We start from the raw sequence: 21384 nt of genomic DNA, 5'->3' as shown, positions 1-21384 counted from the left end.
ACGATTGAGTAAATGTAAGTATGAATTTATTTGTAATATCGACAGAGACGTCATAGGTCCAGAAAGTCCATTTATAACATGGGGGCTGTTCTCTGGAAAAGAAAGAACAGACCCACACCTTTGAAGCGTTCTGACTGCTTTAGAATTTCAAGTTCTAGTCAAAGTGGCGACGCCTGTGGTCAATGGTACAAGGTAAGATGGTAAAGGTCCGGTAGCCCATGTGCATTAATCTGTACTGCCAGCTGTTTTCTACAATGGACTATAAATGTACCACTTTAATTCCTTGAAGTCTACAGAAAGCATCATTACTACGAAAACTTGTACTTCAATATTTTTGGTCCTTCTAAGACTGTTTATGAGAAACCACACAATCTCTTGCAAGTAGCCTGTCACGCTACTTCGTTTGACTTGGCAAATATCGATTCATTGGAAGAAATGTCTCCTGGAGCTGACCGCGAATCTTCATAATGAGTCCCTGCTTTTATTAGTCCTCCTCGGATGATGATGATGATGATGATGATGATGATGATGATGATGATAATGGGTCTATAATTTGATCTGAAAAAAAGCAACGCTTTATAAAATATTTGTTCGACTACCACAGTCAAGCAGATGAAGAAAATAAGATGTTTTTTAAATATTGTGTCGAGAATACCTTCGCTCGTTATTAGCTCTTATTTTTTTGTGATTTGGTGAGCATGCTGCCTGAGATTGTGGAGCTGTCTTCCTATATGTAAGTTGAGTCGTGGCGGAGACCAGCGCGCCTGGTACCCAGTTGGTTGGTACAGCGCCGTCTGCGCGGGTGTGGCAGGGCCCACACGAGAATGTAAGTGAATACTTACCCGGGTAGCAAGCATACACAGCCAAATTGAGGTTGGTCTCCGTCTCCGAGTCTACAAACGGTTCCTCCATGGTGATCTTCAGCAGTTGTGGCTTGAGAGGTGGATCAAACGTCCCAACACCCTCAAACCATTTCCCGCCTTGAGGAGTCACGAAGCCCGCTCCTCCAACATTCTGGATCTCAACATTGGTCATGGCGTTTGCGCTGACGATGAGCTTGTGAAAGAAAATGGAGGAGGAAAGTTATCAACGCAGAAAACATTAGAATGTATCAAACCTTTAAACTCTAATTATAAATGCTGCTATACAGTGTAATTCTCCCTGCGCGGGCTACTTTGACTAGTTCCCAAGCTTTCGCCTCTCATTTTTTACCGGTCGAAAAAGGATTCCAGATAGACCATTGCGTGTTTCCGTCGACCCATAATAATTTGAATCACCACATTGTTGCTGATGTACATAATTTAGAACTTTTTAGATTTGACTATTTCGAATTCACTACTGTAAATGGAAATCTTGATTTTACCTTCTCGACGAATGGCGGACTCTCCGTTGCGAAGGTGGTGAAGTTGAGAATTATGGATGGACCATTTTCGCCTTCTGCGGCAACGGGCGCCTCCCAGCCCGGTCGGTCAATGCCCACGTCCTGTGGGTTGCCTATTCCGGCAGGGTCCGTGAAGATCTTGACCTCGGGGAGGTTCTTGGTGAGGTCTCTGCTCTCCAACACCTCAGTGTAGGTGTTGCGGCAGTATGCGATTTTGACATCGTCAGGAACATCTGAAGGAGATATTAAACTTACGGGCTGGTGCAGAAGTGGGAAGGTGAATGAAAGTGTTCTACATTGTTAAATGGTATAAAGCTTTCTCACTGATTGTCGTGTGACAGACTAGGCCAAGCCGGTGTAAAAGAAATGCAAGTCCCCCCGGAATCGAAGTCCGGTCCTTTTGTTAAAGTGAATAGAGTCGCCGAGTTCCTTTGTTGAAGATTATGTAGCTAACCCTAACCAAACCATCAAACACATTCGTTGACAATACACAGCTATTGTACGGGGTCCTGCATTCCTAGGACGTCCATTCCTTTTACACCTGTGTAACAGTAACAAATGCCCCCTGGAAAAAATGTCCGGCCCTATTGTACTCTGCATTATGGTTCTATTGAGACCCTGACGGTCAATAGCTCAGAGATTGAAGCGCATAATAGAATCCTTTGTTTCCCGGTCATTCTATCCTAGGACATTTTAAACTTCTACACCGGTGTAACATCTGTGGTTGTTTCCCATGTGTCAGTGTTTCCAAACAATAGGCAGCTAGAGAGACCATGACTTTTCAATAGGGGGGATACACAGAAAAACTCGTCGATCTATTTTTGAGCGTTCCCAAACAATGAGGGGAAACACTCAAAAACAGAAACACTCAAAAGCATTACACTGGTCCTATACCAGTAGGCGCATTTCGCACTATATAAACTCTCAACAGTGGGGAGTTACTCTACAACGATTTGAACTCGGACCGGTGTGCAAGGGATAGTAGTCCTAGGGCTGATAGTCCGTGTAACAATAGCCCGCATTGCTAAATGTTTTGGTTAGGGTTAGCGGTACAATAGATCATGCTGCTTAATTGATCAAATACAATGCTACCGGACTATGACTCCAGGGGGACTATATCCGCTGTCACACCGGGAGTGTAGTATTGTGACTTCATTCTATCTAGAGTCGGTTTCATTCAATTTTCTGAGTCGAAAAATGTCGGAATACACGTAAGAGAACCCGAAAGATATGGTGTTTTCCATTATTTTCAGTTCCATCTGACATTTTACGAAAAACAGATACAAGTACATGTATATCGCTGAGCTGACATTTCAGGTAATGCCACCGATCACCGATCTCGGAATTAGGACTTCGTATTTAGGCCGACTTATTCTCACGATTTTCGGGCGTAATTATGTATTAATGATACACATTTCGACTATCACTGCTTAGCCAAAAACCATAATTTAACTATTTAGGTCTCGGTAATAAGTTGTGTGTCGTTTTTAATGTGCGACAATGTGGAATTTATCCTTTTTTATGCGGCGAGGTCGTGATCAAATACCTAATTGACCATGCGGTGTTTTGCCGGCACTTCCATAAAGATGGATACGTATTAAATGGACCAAGTTTTTCCCCGTGTTTAAGATGACGAAAGACTCGTAATCCAGTTTGATTCACGAACAGTAGCGCAGTGGAAGAGAGTCGGCCCCATGATCAAAAGGTCATGGGTTCGACTCAAACTTCTGGTTGCTCCTTGAAACCCCTGATTGATTTCTTTGAAGATCGGGATATCAATATGGTATGCCCAAAGCATGCTCAAAGCAGGAAACAAGGAAAATATAAGAAATCAAATATTATCATCATTGTTATCATTACACCCATTTAATTATCTATCTATCTGTTTCTAATTGGCACACCAGCCACGACCTGCAGAGAGACCTACACCAATTATAATCTTGGGCCACTTGCCTAGTGGGTTCGGAAAAGTCAAGAAAAACTAGAAAACAGCCATTTTAGATTTTTTAAAAAACCCCCAAGTCAAAATTCTGAAGAAACTTGACTCATGCACGAGGTGGAGTTACTACATTATTCTACAGCCTAATTATAAAGAATGAACTTAAAGGGTAACTCCTGTCAAATTTCACCATATAATGTTTTAGCTGTTTTTGACAAATGACTACGTCATTTTCTCATAAATCGGCAAGGTTTTCGAATCGAAATGCACATTTTCTAGAAATTGATGGTTTGATCCCGCCCGGACGGCTCGCTTCGATGCCGTTTTCGTTGATGACGTCACAACATGAACATTTTCGCGGTCGCGGTGGTTCACATTCAGCGATGTTATAATAAATCTAATCAAAAATGGAAAATTTGAGCTTGACATTTGTGATCAACAATTAAAAACGGACGTATTTCTGCAAAGTTGTAAATCACATCATAGTATCACTTTAAAACTCTGAACTTGCTATTATGCATATAGTATATATATATTTAAATACCAATTTGCTTGTACAGAGAAGACGTTTAAGTAAACCCAGTAACTCCAAAGCTTTTGAGTTTTTTCCCGAGGCTGTTGAACCAAAACATAGAAAGTCTTCAAAACAGGAGAAAAATGTGAAGAAGGATATTTTTTCAAAGTAGAAAAAATTGTGTCAAGGAGACAAACACTGCGTACATAGGAACTCCATGCTAAGGACATTTGGTATTGACGTGCTATGGCTTGAGAGGTAATAATAATACTATACTAATATTTATTAAATTAGAGTGCTACAATAACGAATAAAATCATTTCCTGAGCACTTTACAACAGATAATATATATATAAAGACGTTAAATAAGTGTGACAGAAATAGAAGAAGTAGATTTTAGTACATTATAAAATACAATTTTTGACATTTTTGATAAAAAAGTTGACTAGACATTATAAAATACAATTTTTGACATTTTTGATAAAAAAGTTGACTAGACATTACTAAAACATTTTATAAAAAGCTGTGTTTTTAGGCGTTTTTTGAATGCATTGGTGTCCGCAATCTCGCGCAAAGAGACAGGGAGAGAGTTCCACAACCTGGGAACCATCACGCAGGTGAATTTCGATTTTCATCATTTTATCAAAATGACGGAACCGACTTACGACTATTTGCTAGACAATCAAGAATGGGGTTTCTACAGGTTCTTTGTAGTCAATGCCAAGGGAAAATCGCTACATCTGATTAGCATTCAGACTGCGGAGCAGGAAAAAAAAGTTCCTCACCCTCATATTCATCACTGTATTCATCCGAGCTCGTGTCCGAGCTCGTATCCGAGCTCTGGTCCGAGCTCTGGACCGAGCTCGCATCAGAAGTAGACTGGTAGCTAGAATCCTCTTCCAAACTAGACGACTCACTGTTATCCCTCTTCGCAGGACTCCCTTCACAGAAGACCAGCGTCCCCACCAAAATCATGAAAATAAACTGCCACTGCATCTTTGCGTCTTGTCTCTCCTGCTGCACCAAGTGATGTGAACGGATTGTTTAATCGCGTCGAGAGTATGTCACGTGAGATGGCCTCGAAATTATTAGGGCCCGACCAGTTGGTACCAAGTTGTACTGGCCTCTGTGACGCGTGGTTCACTATATACGATGTCCTTTAAAGGGACAACCTGGGCATGAGATATATCGGTTTTTCATACAAAGATGGCTTCGAGCAGGACCGTGACTTATCCTGGGCTTTTTTTCACTAACGCTAGCGTTAACTTAATTTCTTCGCTTCCTCCTTTAACTAGCTGAATAAGCCCTTAGACTTAACGCCAAGTTAGTTCACGCCGGCGTTAGAGTGACCACCGGGCCCAGAACGTAATTATACACTCTTTCTTCCGATAACGTTTTAGCTCATTCGCGGTATTCGCCTAGTTTTCTATACTTTAAACTGCATTGGCTGTCGTCGGAGGGGCGCGTCACGCTGACGGCAGTTGGTATTCTTTGCCTATTATATATTCAACGTTTGGTGTATTCATTTCGTGGCGTTGGTGATATCCAGTGGAACCTGGTTATGAAGATGATGATGATGGTGGCTTTCATGACGTTTTCTTTTGGGCGGGGATCCTTCCAATCAAGACAGTTGGCCATGATTGCATAATCGTGAACCAAACAAATATTTGGTTTGGCCTCACAATATGATATACAGCAAAGAAACGTGCCATTAGCCTCATGAGGCCAATCCAATCTCTGATAATGACTAATCGACAAATAGATAGTTCGCTGCAATTACGGTATCGAAATGATTGGTTTGAAGGTCTATATGCACGCTATGTTTTCAAGACGAAATTGGTCAGTCAAAAGAAAAAAATCTAAAAAATGGTTAGTTAGTCATGATGATTTGACATGTCTGGGTAAATATATATTCTTTGTAACATTAGTATCGTCCGACCAGTACTTCTCTATGCTGATCAACATGGCAGTGTTTTTTCGGCCGACACAAATGTCAAAAGTTCAGTAACCTCTATCTCTGGGAGTGTTGAGATAGATCAGAGCCGCCTCGACCACCCCTAGGTGGTTCGAAGGCCGCTGTATGATTTAATAGTAGTATCTTGGTGAGCGCTGGCAAGAGCACGCACAACACAAACAAGGAGCTTGCCAGAAGGACCAACGCCTGCAACATTTTCACCGGAGTGAAGCGAAGAAGATGGAATTGGTTAGGCCATGTTACCGGCGAGGATGGAGAAATCCAGGCTTCCCCTCAATGTTCTGCGCACCGGGAAAACGGAACCAAGGCAGAGAACAGCAGGGAATCTGGAGATTAAGGACCTCGGACCTGGGGAAGGGCTGGCCTAAGACGAGGCATACGTGGAGATGGGATCACAAGACGTACAGCAGCTGGTTGGCGTAGACTCTTTGATGATCGGACTTATGCTCTCTTCTGCTGTCTAGAGATTATTATGCTGATTAGCAAAGTGAGCAAAAACGCAGTTGTAAAATCAGTATCAAAGTGCCGAATCTGTAAAAACGTGCCTGGTTGCAAAAAAGGTAATTAATCAAAATTTTAAAGTTGAAAATGTGAACTATGTCATAATTATAAGGTCACCGGATGCAGATTATATCCATCATATATCCCAATGATTTTTAAAATTGGAGTATGATATCACGCAACTTCAATTTTTGTTTTTGATTGAGTTTTTTTATCATTTGACAAGTCTTATTATATTATTAGCTCGTTGTAATAAAAATGGCTGTGGCGAATTATTTCTTAAGTATATATTTATCAATAATCAAGGGTACGATTTGTGTTTCCGACGCAAAAATTGCTCTTGGTTGATAATTACAGGGCAATAACCTAGTTTCAGACTGAGTAATGTGCACAACGGATGCAAACAGATAAAATTACTGACAGTAAATAAGTTTTTTTCGGAAAAATATGCTATGATGAGGTACATGGGCTGCGCCGTCCTGAAGCTCGTGGGTGGTAGTACTCTCTTTGAATGAACAGTATAAACCCATGATTCCTTCGCATAGCACTTTCCATTTGCAGGCTATTTATAGTTCCATTTCAAGCAAACTTAGACTGTGTACATTCACATGTTGAAGATATGATTCCATGATCTCCAAATTTCACGCAAAACTCCGTTTGCTTTTTGCATATAGGTAATAAACCGGCGATGTTGTGGCCGGACGGACCACCGTTATTAATTTAGACGTCCTCCATCAGAGGTCGTAATTCCCCTCGTTCAAAATACTCCAATCTGCCCAATAGGTACTTCATATTGATAAAATGTTGATGGAGTGTTCGCGTAAATAATCAAACCATAAATACTATTTATTTTTCATCAACTGAAGTTGTTTGTATTGACGCACTTAGGGCCTACTTACAGGACTTCCTTTTAGGCTTGACGAGCAGGACTAGTTAAAGGCATTTGTACTGCCATATGTATAATAATCGGGATTTTTATTTAAAAAATCAATAGCCATAGGTTACCAGGGATCTGTAGAAGGGGCGTGTTGTGTTTGGAAAGCTTCATCAAAAATCTCCACCGAGAAGATTTTACATTATTGTTTAGTTTCTGAAATCCCACGCTTATTGCACAAATTCTATCAGCAGACTTAAAAGGCCAGTGTCACATCCTAATCTAGCCTTGGTGCCATGATATGAGAAGAATAACTAAGCGAGACAAAAATTTTGAAGGAGACAGACAGTCAACCCGCCCATTTGTCCGTGCGATGCCACGGTAGAAAGTGTCGGGCCCGATGATTGCGACACCGACGAGTGGAGCTTCATCCGAAACCACGTTTTCCTTTGCATGCAATCGTATTTTTGAAAACACACACTACTTACTTAAATGTACATGTACATGTGCACTTTAGTGCCACAGATTGAAACAATTTTTTTTCAGCTTGACGAACAGATAATTAGCCCACATCTAAATTATCTTTTATTTTGCGTTGTATTTCATTTGAATGTCAGGCCAATATAATTATGCAGACAGATCAACCCAGAAAAATAATCGGTGGACCATAATCGATTGGATGATTAGAGAAATTGGGAGAAATTGGATATACACGATTGAGAGGCCTGGTGACATTTTGAAGGACGTGCCCTGCTGGCTTTTGGCAACGAGGCCAATGCTGCCTTCATTATCCTGGCGCCAAGGGATGTCTGTCGGCAGGCGAGGGCCCATGGTCAATCCAAATGTTCGTATCTGATGTCATATAAATATATATTCAAATTACATGTGACGGTGTAACCGTTTAATGTTCATTTTCTTCGACAAACGTTCCAGGAAGATAACAGATTGTATTTCACACCGAGGGCAGTTGGCAAGGACGGGTAAATTACACTCGGGGTCCATTTGTTTCGGTCAAAAATGAAGAAAACGGGATACTTTGTCGAATTTTCATTTTATTTTGTTAAAAAGTGTCAATAGTCCAAGTACAACATGAAGCATGCACGTATGGAATGAACAGCCGTCGGTAATTCTGTAGTTATATCAAGAATATAATGCTTAAGATGAGTTTAATGCCATATTGTCGCTATCTTCCAGCGCGATAAAAAAGGGTATGCTCAAACCAGACGACGAAAATGCACATCAGTGCATCGTACACCTGTTCCTGCATTTACGATACTGGCACTAAGCTGCAGTGTGTTGGATAGAGGTATATATACGAACATGCACTGCCTCTGAATTTGTGTTATTTCGTGCTGTCAAGCTTTAAAAAACCCATTAATTAGGGTGATTGTATAGAGATACATGTATATAACAAAATTGCTGACAATATACTGAAAGCGCATTCCTTGAATTGCTCTAGGTGCACGGGTTTGTGAGATATCGTACGAAGTAATGTATAGGTGTTGATATCGATATGAGCTGGAATCGAACTTGCTCCGGCACGATCGCCCCCTTTTGTTGGCACAATGTATTGACGGAGTAAAGTACTCACGAGTGATGATTGAAAACATACTTCGTCGCGCGTGACAATTCAGATGGAGCCGCAGTTCGATAAATGCTAGGGCTTTTCAATAACAAAAAAAATAGGGTTTTTTTTGTGAGAGAACGCTGGACACGTTCATTTGCCCATGCCGCATTAGGCCAATCGACCCCAAGGTAAAACTATTTTCCTGAGCCACCAGTATACAATGATAACGGACGACCTACACCTTTAAGAGGTCGAAACGGTATATTTTCAGTTAACAGGATGTATAGGTGGCACCACTATTACTGCCAAGAAAACTTGGACTTTTTACCAACCGACTTACATCACTTTAACCAAAACGTCGACACCACAGCCTTTACGGTTTTCTTCAACTTTCCTTGTTTATTCCGCGCGTTTTGCGTTTGTTCACCAGAAGTGCGAACAACACGGGCCGCACGGTGGCGCTTCGATCGGACCAAATTCCTGACACAGTAAATTTCCGGAAAAAAACGTAACGATGTGCTATCCATTGCTTATAGTTGTGTTTACATCATTGGCGGGAAGTTTGGCCATTTCTTGTCTCGCCTTGGCATAGTACGACTCTGGAAGAAATTATAGGGCATGATAAAAGACCAATGTTATCAAAATTGTTACATAAAATCCGAACAGTCGGTGATTCTACAACTTAGGTTTAGCACACTAGCAAAGCTTATCATCAACAGAAAAGGCACACCCGCTCAAATCGAGGGTCCTCGACTTATCCCTCACCGACTCTCGCAAGCCTACAAACTCAGACAAGGACTATGCATCTGCCGGGCACAATACGTACTGGCCTAAAGCAGCCTGTTTCGACGATGCCCAAGTTTGCCGAGGACATACGATGTACAAGTTCATGTACGTCATGGACGTAAGCACTGTGGTACTTCTTATAACAACACTAGTCCATTAACCTTCTTCATTATTATTCAGGATCGTCAATTCAACTCGGCCAGGAAAAGGTATCAACCTTGAACTACACTCACCTGCGACAAAAATAATGGCCACCGCTGACATCAATAAAAGTCCCACAAATATCAACCAGGCAAACATTTTACTCGGATCATAACTCTTGTTCACCCTGCGTCCATATATGATGTTTTTATAAATTCCTCCCCTCCCGTAGGGGTGAAGGTCATCGTCATCCACCTGCTCAATGACCTGCCTCAGTATGAGAGACCACCGACTGGAGGTCATACTGTCTATAGAGTTATTCGAGATTTTCGAATCCTCCGATCCGTACGCTGCATTCGAATCGTAGGCTGGATTCGTGTACTCCTGTTGTGATTGGTTTTCCTGCAAAGATAAAGGACTTCAAATCAGCATTTTAACTTTTAAAAAGGTGCGAGGAAAAACCTCCATGAGGGACACGTGTGCATCATCCGCCTCTACGCCTATGTTCGTCCCTTCAAGACGCCCGCAACATCCAGTTGCTCAGCTAGCCAATCTCTGAAAAGCGAAGAATGAAGGACCCAAGTTCCAAATATGCTTTGCTTACCTCTTTACAAGATCTCATTTGTTCACCACTTCCATAAGTCTCAACTATTATTTTCGGCACATTCATACTCCTATAGGTTCTTTATAATAAAAATGTACACTACCAGGTTACCATCGCTAGTTCATCCCTACATCCTTTGCACAGCTCAAACTAGTCAGTCTTTGCAGGTGAACCTATTCAGACAGAATAAAACAGGCATCCTGCAGTATTGTTAATCATATTTCCTGATTGCATTGGCATTGTTGCAAACAAACACCAAATACCCAGTTGTAAGGTTATGGAGGTCTGACTTGCCCAGAGATACAGGTCCTCCCAACCTTTTATATATAATATGTCAAAGTCAGGATTACCAACGAAATGAGGCATTGATAAAAACTGTGCAACCGCCAGTCACCTTTTCCGCCTCTGTAAGAATGACGCAATTCATCCTATTGGGGTCAACAAGCCATATTTCATTCCACTCTGACTTTACAATGCAAGGCTATGCATTGTTATTATGATGCACTAAATCCCGACCAGGTCCATGATCGTGTTTATTTCCGTCTTGAACAATCAACGGGACGGTCGCCAGTGACTTTGCCCATATGACATGTAGGACTTCGCTGCTTTGGTGTAGATGCCAGATGCGAATTCGCATGCGATGTGGTCAACCTTAACCCCTAGTGGGTCAAGATGGTTTCATCACTACCGCAACCAGTCACACAATGAACCCACTTTTGGAAAAACCACCTTTGTCCTCGTCTTGCATGTTGCAGCAACGGTTTGGTATCAGCGGTTTTTGTTACAGGTTCACCTGCAATTTGTTATAAATTTCGAAGGTTGGAAACTTACCCTATACCTAAACCATTACCTGTAAGTTAACCTTCAACCTGAATTTTTATACCAACCGTTCTTGCATCATCATAAAAAGATTGGTCCACATACCGAACGCACAGTATGTAATGCTACAGGGAGTCAGCCTCAGTCAAAAAAATTTCAGAAGGATTCGGCCAGACCACCTCAAGTTGACTCCATCGAGGCACTTTTCTTCATTCCTTACATTGGCAAGCCCTCGCTGATCTAAGCCTAGGCAAGGAAAATTCACCAGATATTCAAACAGCATGGTGAACAAAATCCCCCGAAGTATAATTTACTTTGAAATGTACAGAGATAGTTGAGAACTGCGAAGTTAAGGTGCCAATGCCAAGAACTGAATAGCATTCCGCGATAATGAGGTCACTGCAGCTGCTGCCCTCTATTTCCCCATCGCTGAATTACAGGCAATGTCGGACAAACATGCGGTTTCGTAATGGATTCAGGATTTCTAACTAGGGCAGTTAGATTCAATCTGGCACATGTCCGAGTGTTAGAAATACTACATAATTGTTCTGAATATTTCTCTCTCTGACTCTATGGTATCATTCATGCTAAAAACAATGCAGGGTCAAAGATAATTGACTTTGAAATAAGCTCAAATGCGTAGAAATAAGTGTCGATGTCCGGCTGTCACGTGACTAAAACGTCATCAATATCTTATTCAAATGACCTTTGTGAGCTATAAATAGTAACGTCGCGGAATGCTATTTCGAAAAAGTTGCTATGTTCTTACTATGCATCGATAACAAAATGCGCAGCAGAATTTGCTCGTTGATTAAACGTACGATGAAATAAAATTTGTGACGGAATTTGAGATTTTCCTTTCACGTAAATGCGTATACTAAATATAAATTTTAGCACTACCAATGTGTCGACATCAAACACTATTTATAGGCCTACTAAGTTTCAGCACATTCGTTTGCATAATAAATGGACAATGGCATTGTGTATAACTGCATTTCTAATTTCCTTGTGTAATAATAATGATAATGAGTCTTTTATATAGCGCAATTCCGTGACACTATAGTTCTCGCCCAAAACGCTTTGGGATATCATATTATTACCCTGGTCTCCACAGAAATCAATCAGGGGTTTCAAGGAGCAACCAGAAGGCGCTCACTTGAACTCGACCAGTGGGGGAACTAAGCAGTGACTCGGCCGGGTGTCGCACCTACGACCTCCTGATCATGAGGCCGACTCTCTTCCACTGCGCTACCGCTGCCCCTACCGCTGCCCCACCGGTGATTAAGAACACGCCGCACCCTTTAAGCAGTACGTGTTCGCATCCTGCCGTGTACATGTCCAATGGTATAACTTAACTGGTAACATGATGGTAACCGCTTGAACAACCACCATTTGCTGAATGTATTGTTATATAAATACCAACCAGTTTCTACTAACAGAAAAAAACAATAGCAAGTGGGTGACGTATTAGTTGCCCGGTGTGTATATCAAGTGTATAGCAACAGTCTGAACAATTAATAAATGAACGCATAATACTTACCAATTTATATTGACAGACGACTAAAACAACGGTAACTCGCCTTAGGGGCACGCATTTTGTAATAACAAGTGTCCAGGAAAATAGAAATGCAGTGATACACAATGCCGTAGTGCAGTTATCATGCATACGAATTTGCTGAAACTTGGTAGTCATAGTATGTTTATGTATGTCTACAAAACGGCAATGCTGAATTTATGTTCAGTAGGCTTTTACGCAATTGGATTTCAAATTTCAAAATTTTAAAGACCAGCATACTGTAGGCCTTTCAAGCCACTAGTTAAAGGATACCAGTTGCGAAAATGGTTATGAAAAAGATTTAAGAACGGCCCTCGAATGGGACGACAACAACAACTGTACTAAATTTTGATCGGAGCGCATTATATATGCATTCAACATATCCATGATGATATTCTACTGGTATTTGAAGTTGTTTAATCAGTTGGACGACCCTGTTATAAAAAAACCAATCGAATTAAAAGCATTTGGGGATAATAATGTTTAATTATTCAGCGAATATCAGCGAGTGCTGGCGATCCATTGGGTGGTACGTGCTCAATGCCTACACTTTTTTATTACTGAGTAATCCATACGTTGTTCTGACGACAGTATCTCTGGTGACCACTTACTGCGACGTGTTCAGATCATCAAGCAAAGGGAATAGAGTATAAACCGAATACATGAAAAATATTCCCCGAGGGGAACGAGAGGGATATTTTCCCTGCCGTGGCCAAAGCGCCTCAGATTTGGGTCCACATTGCTGGACAGAAACCACGCTAATAGGGCGGTGTTCCTTCCTTTCGCAAACATTACGTTCCCAGCCTATTTAGGCCTAACGACTCCCAGGAAAGCTGTTTAGGGGGTCGATGTCATCAAGGCTTGGCCTGATAACTCCCTGATAAGACAGTAGAACAATGGGAATTTAGGCCTAGGTGCGAGCGGGCTTTGTTAAAAGACAATAGGCCGTGTATTGGGCTGAGACTGAATTCTTTTAACTGCGAGGTATGGCTAATAACGTAATGAAGCATACTGAACAAAATCTCCCGAAATATAATTTTCTTCAAAATAAAACTTACTTGGTTTTGTCTTTTGATAGCATCAAGCAGCTGAATTCCGTCAAAGTCCATTTGTATCGTACTGACCGCCACGGAAGTCATACCTTATATTAGGCAGTACAGATTCGAAATCGGAATAAGGAATAATCTCAAGTGACTGTAAATTTTCAGAATGAATGAACCTGCGACGCTTCCACGCCAAACGTCACGCGGCTTATTTGAAAGTATGAAATCGGCCTTGATGTTAACCAGCATTCGCTAGCTGATCAAATATTACTATGATGTGAACAAAGGGTCAATATCATACACCGGATGATTTGAAAAACATTGCAAGGTCAAATCCTCAAGAGGCCCGGTGAGCGATTTCAACAAGGCAAACACTACTATTACCAAAACACAGAGCAAACCAGAAATTAGGCAAACACTACTATTACCAAAACACAGAGCAAACCAGAAATTAATCAGACAATTGATGAAAGTAATACATGTATTACTTGTGGTATTTTACCACTCATAATGATTACTATACCGGGAGTATGACTGCGTGACAAAGCAGCAAACGGCATAAGCTCGTTGACGGTATTTACATTGCAAAAGTATTGGTAACATGACTGTTTTGTTCTTTTTAGTAAGTACGTTTTTTGCCAACGGTCAGACTACACAGGACCAGCAGAACACCTACGAAAATTGCGGACAAGATTCTAAAACAATGACTATTTCGATAGCAAATAGACGAATCTCAATCACCTTCTCGTGCAAACAACATATTTGTGGGGTTTTATGCACCGGTTAGTGCTCGAATCGGTAGATTTTTGTAGCGCAATATTGGGCTGTCTACTGCCACGCCTTGAGCGCCGATTGGCGAGCATCCTGGCATTAGCAACAGTAGTCTCACTCCGCAAGACGGTATTTCAATATGACGTAGGAGTAAAAAAACCTAACCTCAGGATGACTGGTAAAGTATTGGAAAAAGAGCAACTCGTGTTTTGTCATTGATGCAATACTGACTGCACTATATAAAATTCGTAGCCCGTGAAATAAGGCGGTAATCTGCACTCAACCAGACGAGAGTTGACAGACAAGCGCGATGGCGTGACGAGAGGCTGTGAGCAACATTTTCCTATTAAATTACGGACTTTGTATTCATCACTTCAAAGAATTCATTAAGCGGAAATGATGCGGTTTATAAATCTGACTAAAGGGGACCACGCCCTGTAATGTATAGCGTGTCGTAAACAATTTCAATGGTTATACAGAGCCGCGATCAAAAACATATAATTTTTGCCGCGATGTATTAGATGGGCATGAAAAATTGGCCGTAATTTTATATTTGATATCTTCAGAATCTTACAATGGAAAGGCTTAAAGGTGTGGAGCATTACACAGAAATGTGACCCGCTCTACCAAAACTAGGCGCTTGTCGCTCAAAATGTCTGCAATAGGGAAATGAACAACAAGTCCGTATCAACCTGTCAAGTTCAGATGCGACAAGCGCCTAGTTTTGGTAGAGCGAGTCACAAAATAAACTTTACCTTTTGTGCAAGGAACTTAATCAGCTCCTTCCTTGTGTTGTTTCGTGGCGCAGGCATGATCTAATCACAGCTTATCCGAGAGCTACCACAGAAATTATAATACATGAAGACTCAACAAATTATTTCAGTGTTCCACTGATTTTCTCTTGTCGGGGTCGTTTGGCTTCCCGTTGAGAGATATTTTGGCCGGTTTCGGAGTCCGTAGAATAACTGATCAAACTCATCCGATCCGTTGATGAATTACACTCGGATACCACACCTTCCTCTATATATAACCGTTGCTCAACACAGTCTGATTTGAAACGAATTTCACGAATCCTCCCCAACTGTGAACCCTCTCAATTTGCAGCATCATGTCGTCAAGTGACATAATTTCTCTATGTACACTTTGATAACATATGCGTCATCGTCATTCAAACACCAGTTATTGAGTTATCCAATTCACGTCTAATTATTCGTCCTAATTTGCTGCGTCTCATAAGTGTCTCAAATATGGTATGGCAGAGAACATTGTAATCCGGGATTGTAATATGACACCTGACGGAAACTGGGGACTTAATTAATATTGTGTACCAAGAATAAATACAATGTAGTAGGTAGGAGTCTCTATTCAATCTTGATGTAACCAGTAGTTAATTAGCTAATTAACAGCTAATGTAACCAATATCTTTTACAGATACATTTTTTTCTAAAGCGAGGATATTCCTGCACGAGAGAAGTATTTGAACAAAAATTATGATGTTTTAGCATATTTTTCCTGATAGGGCGGTTGTGTTGTCAAGCAGTCCATCGTCCAAATCCAAGCTTGACAAAATTACTCTCCCACAACAATTTCTTAAAATCATAAGATTGACATAGTTGCCTAATTATACCAACTCTACAGTCCAGCTTTGATAGTTATGTCGTAATCCTTCAGGTTCGTTCACATAAAAACGCTTTCAAACTTGATAGCAAGTGAAAATCGGTTGCCAGATCGCCGAACAAACCGCGGTCAAGACGGCTCCACGCTTTCGTGATTTCTCCATGTAGTTACAATGTACACGCCGTTATCCTTTATATGCGTTTACACAAAACACTTTCGACTTCCACGCATTGGTGACATCGAGTTATGCCGTACGTTCATGTGCGTTCATACAAAAACACGTTCACATTCCTCGGGTATGGTAATTAATTCCGTAATCGTTCAGACTAAAATCACCTTGCAAACCTCATGCTACACTTTACAAACTGGTTGTCAAATTGTTCAACTGACCATAACCTATAGCAGCAATATCGCAGCGGTGATATGCATAGCCAGACACACCCATAACAGTCAACATAACGTGGAAAGAATGAATTATGATACACGCGACTAATTGGAAATCGAATAATAAGGTACAAGGTAGCAGTCATGAAATGCAAGTCAGTACATTTTAGACCGGGTCCAGTACTCATTGTTTAGTAGCTATAGGTGCGTAGGGTCCCGATTTTTAGCTAGACCCTGCCGACTTCGGTAGACTTTTACGGGTTTTACATCATTCATATCAGTGTTTTCTTCTCCCAGACGGTTGCCTACCATGGCAAGGAGACCAGTCTCATGGCGTAGCGATAGCAAGGCGCGCTCTTTTTGGACTGGGAGTGCCCAGTGCTTTTCGGCACAGTAGCCAGCGTGCCGTTTCGACTGCGAGCACCCAGTGTCACGACATAATATATATATCAGTCTAAGACTAGTAGGGTCCAAAGGCCACCGCGTGATAATCATGGTGATAGCCAGCTCGATTTTGGTACAGGAGGGTCCAGTGTCACCGCATGACAATCTCCAAATGTCGCAGAAATATGGTAGGTAGCCGCGCCAGTTCTGTTTTGAGCAGGAGTGTTATTGTGTCCAGCATGCTCGTCGGCGTACTCTACCAGTAGGCCTACTTTTGGCGCGGATGGTATCACGGGGGTGGTATTATGGGCTTGGAGGTAGAGTTGGATCGGTTTTCCTGCAGTGTCGCGGCACAGCATAAAGCGTTGATGCGCATCTGACGGTGTGTCCATTCACCATGAAATATTCTGTTTCGCCTTAATGCATGGCGACGTGCATGCATGGTCGGAGCGGTTTGTACCTGAACACACATAATCACCGACTTCCCTTTAAACAATCAATACATCGAGTCAATATTGTATTTGTGCATTGACTGGTGAAATTCTACCTCTGGCGTAAAAATCGACCCCGAGAAAATAATTCACTCTCCGATCCAAGCGTCACGTTTCCTAGAAATATCGATTGCTGTATCAGTGATACTTTGACGCTGTTCGTTATACTGTCACCACTAAATCGATGCTCATAGGTTATTGATGACATTTGAAATCACTCAGCAGGAAATTGACAACTGAACTGATCAAAAGACTCACCGGAATCTTTCGTGTGATGGGCTTGTAAAATTGATGGGCGAAAGCACAAGGACATTGGCACTACATTTCCAGGTGAATTACCAGCGTTTGATTGGTAAATTTACTTACCGGTAAATAACCGTTTTCTTCCAAAAGGGCACTTCAAATGGCTACACAGGTCCCTTTTACACGATCGTCAGAGATAACTATCAGTAACTACAGAGTCACACTAAAACTTACCTCATCTTTCGGCGCACTCGTGGAAGCCCTGATAATAAAGGAAGACGATTTCGACACGCTCGCGGACTCCTCCAATATTCGGTCCGCCATGGGACTGTCCACCCCGTCAGCCATGGGAAAGTTCGCATCAGCAAAAGCCCCATCAAGGCGCGTGCTGCTTTCGGACTTCGGAGTGGTGCTCCTTTGCCAGGAGACAAAGGAAACCATTGGCTGTGGCTGAAAGTAGATTTTATAAAGTCGCAGAGAGAAGTTGAATGCAGTCAGACAGAGAGGACCCCGGCGCCAGAGGAATGATCGTGGTATAGCAAAATAAACCCCGACCCAAGTCGGCCGTGCTACTCAGACTCGTGACCTCGGATCGGAGCGGTGTATCTCTGCCAGAGGATGAATGAAAGACATGGGCTGTGGCTTACAATCATGTATAGTTGCTCGATGATCAGCACTCACAGAGTGGAATTGAGCTGCAGATGGAGTACTTGGGCTGTCCCCGGGGATTTCGGGTGTCACACACTCGGGACACCAACCAGGCTCTGGCCCCGGAGCCCTGGCGGAGCTGAAAATAGCGGTTTACGATATACGGGAAACTTGGCCATTCATGGTCTTGATAAATGAGACAAGACCGAGGCAGTGTTGACTAATCACGGCAAACATGTCAAACGAGAGACGCGGCAATAGGCTCTCGAGGCGTGATACGTGCTGGTCGTATTTACCCACCTCAGAGTTAATCAGTATTGATCAGAATGAGACATGATGTGACATGATGTGACACAATAACGCCGCGACCGGTCGCATATTGCCGGCGGGAGTGGACAAATGGATCGCCATAAATCAGAACTTTGATGATCAATAAATCCGCCAAAACCTTGGAATTTTATCTGGATTTTTACCTGATACGTGATTGCCCCGGTCTTATTTACGAGACTCAGGAGTTCGAGTAGATGCGACATGATAGGACACTAACGCCGCGACCTGTCGGCGGACAAACTTCAGAAATAAGGGTCGGTATGGTGACCATTTAATCCGTTAGTCTCGACTTTCTACCTCGGATTGATCAATTCAAAGTGTTTTTCCTATCATTCTGGCAAAGTGTACGCAGTTGAGCGCAGGAATGTGACCAGATACATTTACGGAAAGACAGCGGTGTTGTACAACACTAGATTTCCTTCAGGATGTGCCTGACCAATGCGAGCTCTTCCACGGTGTCAACTAAAGCCGGTGTGCAAGGGATAGTAGTCCTAGGGCTGATAGTCCGTGTAACAATAGCCCGCATTGCTAAATGTTTTGGTTAGGGTTAGCGGTACAATAGATCATGCTGCTTAATTGATCAAATACAATGCTACCGGACTATGACTCCAGGGGGACTATATCCGCTGTCACACCGGTCAAATTTGACACCAGCTTCCCAGGCCTGTGTAACATTACTATTTGTGATCACACTATTACAGTTTAGTGACAAGAGGTCAGCCAAGTACCTTAGGGCAGATCTATCCGCCGAAAAACACTTTATATGAGACGGATTAACCAGGAAATAAATATCCGCTTACCTTACTTCCACCGAATGTGAACCGAGCCGTGGCATCTTTTACCTGAAGTGCATAAGAGCGAAACATTGCTGTGAATAAAAGAGCCAGCTGGTCAATCACGGCAAAGTCTATAAGGGATCAACAACTGCTTGACATCTCAAGAATTCTCAATGACAAAATTCATAAAATCTGGTTATGAAGAAGGAATGTTCTTTTCATGTTAGTCGTCAGTACTTCGTCCTTCAGCGTTTCCAAAGTCTCATTCACAACATCTCTGAATGACGTTTCATGGAACTTGATTACAAATGAATAACGTCGTCGCTGTTGTGGTGATGAATCTTTAAGTGCCATCTATCCATTATCCTTAAGTTTCTATCTTTGGTTCGAAGCTGGTTATAGAAGTGTCAAGACATACGCTGCCTGTTTCTAAGTAAAGAGTCGTCAGCCTTGTCATTAGATGTTAAAAACGTCCTGCCTTTTTTTCATCAACGAATCAGTATTATGAGGAAGTGTGCTATGAGTTTGAAGTGTGTTTGTAGAGATATGAATCTTTTCCGTCCAATCTTTCATGTCGTTTCATCACGAAACTTGTTTACGCTATGAAGTAACGTCTGGCTGGTATGCATGTATTGCGGGACGTATCCGTGTTTCCCATGACAATGAGCAACAATAAAGCTTTGAGAAGGTATTTTTCCAGCTGGAACCGTTTTTCAAGAGAAATGCACTGGTACAATGTACGCAAGAAATTTAAAAATCCGCGTTAACAGATGTCAAGCCAAGTTGATATCATGCAAGATGAACTGGGCGATTTAGTTTCCTCCTCTCGTACTGGTCATGGAAATATTGAAAAATACTGAATTCGTATTGAAAAGAGACACTAAAAAAGGTAACCTCGATTTTAATGACGCATCCTTTTGTCACGAAATACAGCAATTCTAAGTGACGAAGCACAATGCATGCATTGGGACATCCATCCTTGGTTCCTATAGGGCCTACACAGTTGGACAGAAGCGAATCGGCCACGAAGCATTGAGTACAGTGTTCTGCATTAACTTCATAGTTAACTAACAGAGTATGAAAAAAGACTGCTGATATACACGTTGTATTTCCATAATTTATAAGGAGTCTAGTTATTTGTTAACTCGCTACGCTTCGAATGGTCAATATTTTTTTATGTTCCTTAAAGGGGTACGCCGTTCGTATTCAAAACAGGTCAGGAAAACAACAAAATTGCAGTTATACACAATGCTGTAGTGCAGTCATCCATCCATGCGAATTTGCTGAAACTTGGAAATGAACGCGCTTGTGTATTTGTATCCGTGTTGGAAATGAAATGAAAATGTTTTTCTGAGAACTAAGATCTATTCGCAGGGCAACGACGTAAGACAAATGAGGATTTGGCGAATACACCGAATGAATTGAAAAATCAGAATCACCGATGGTTTCAGTCGGAAGCTGGACCATCACGTGTAGGCCTGCGGTCATCAGTGCTCAGCTGCCTTCGAGAGCGTCTGGACAACCTCTTGATATAACAATGGTGCCGAATGGCCAAATAAAATCCGAGGCATGTGGCGCCTGGGCAAACAAACTCCGAGAACATTTTTTCATATTCGAAGTCATTATAATGCCAAGGCAGCTGTCGGAAATATTGTTGAATTCCGCAGCTGAAATGCACCCACATTAAGCCAGAACTATATTAGAAGGATGACGACTGTTATAGGAGTATAGGGAGACTGGTACGGCGTGGTCGCTGATGGACTTAGGCGGACTTACGGGTTTATTCGGCACGAGAAGTAGGGTTACACGTATGTTATGGGGCAATCACTAGGCATTTCCAAAGATTTCGACATGCCAATACTGACAAGTCTCGACTATACTGTTCGATGAAAATGGAGTTCAGAATACATGTACCTTCTTGCTCGACTGACTATAAACAAAGCGTCCATCATATTCGGTCCATTGGCAATAGAATTTTTAATCCGCCATGCGGCGTATCACAGATTTACATGATTTTTGTATAATCGAATGCATATTTAAA

At 41.9% G+C, this 21384-nt stretch overlaps 2 protein-coding genes across 2 annotated transcripts in view; both read right to left on the bottom strand.

The window, feature by feature from the left end:
• Window positions 1-4: 4 nt before the first annotated feature.
• LOC135502965 (uncharacterized) lies at window positions 5-4870 on the bottom strand. Its single transcript, XM_064796194.1, has 4 exons — window positions 4620-4870; window positions 1364-1614; window positions 843-1056; window positions 5-558 (listed from the first exon to the last, which is right to left on the bottom strand). The coding sequence occupies exons 1-4, from the start codon at window positions 4828-4830 to the stop codon at window positions 485-487; spliced, it is 750 nt and encodes a 249-aa protein (XP_064652264.1). The 5' UTR covers window positions 4831-4870; the 3' UTR covers window positions 5-484.
• A 3358-nt stretch (window positions 4871-8228) lies between these two features.
• LOC135502837 (uncharacterized) overlaps window positions 8229-21384 on the bottom strand; it is a 31055-nt gene continuing 17899 nt past the window's right edge. The window contains exons 2-5 of the mRNA XM_064795943.1: window positions 19368-19409; window positions 17824-18039; window positions 9771-10080; window positions 8229-9350 (exon numbers count right to left, since the gene is read on the bottom strand). Coding sequence (XP_064652013.1) covers window positions 9271-9350; window positions 9771-10080; window positions 17824-18039; window positions 19368-19409 — 648 coding nt within the window. The 3' untranslated portion in view covers window positions 8229-9270. The remainder of the gene's footprint in view (window positions 9351-9770; window positions 10081-17823; window positions 18040-19367; window positions 19410-21384) is intronic.

Source organism: Lineus longissimus, chromosome 19, assembly GCF_910592395.1.
Source record: "Lineus longissimus chromosome 19, tnLinLong1.2, whole genome shotgun sequence".
NCBI classification, from domain to species: domain Eukaryota; kingdom Metazoa; phylum Nemertea; class Pilidiophora; order Heteronemertea; family Lineidae; genus Lineus; species Lineus longissimus.
The sequence above is the reverse complement of the archived record's forward strand: the minus strand, read 5'-3'. Positions and strand labels throughout refer to the sequence as shown.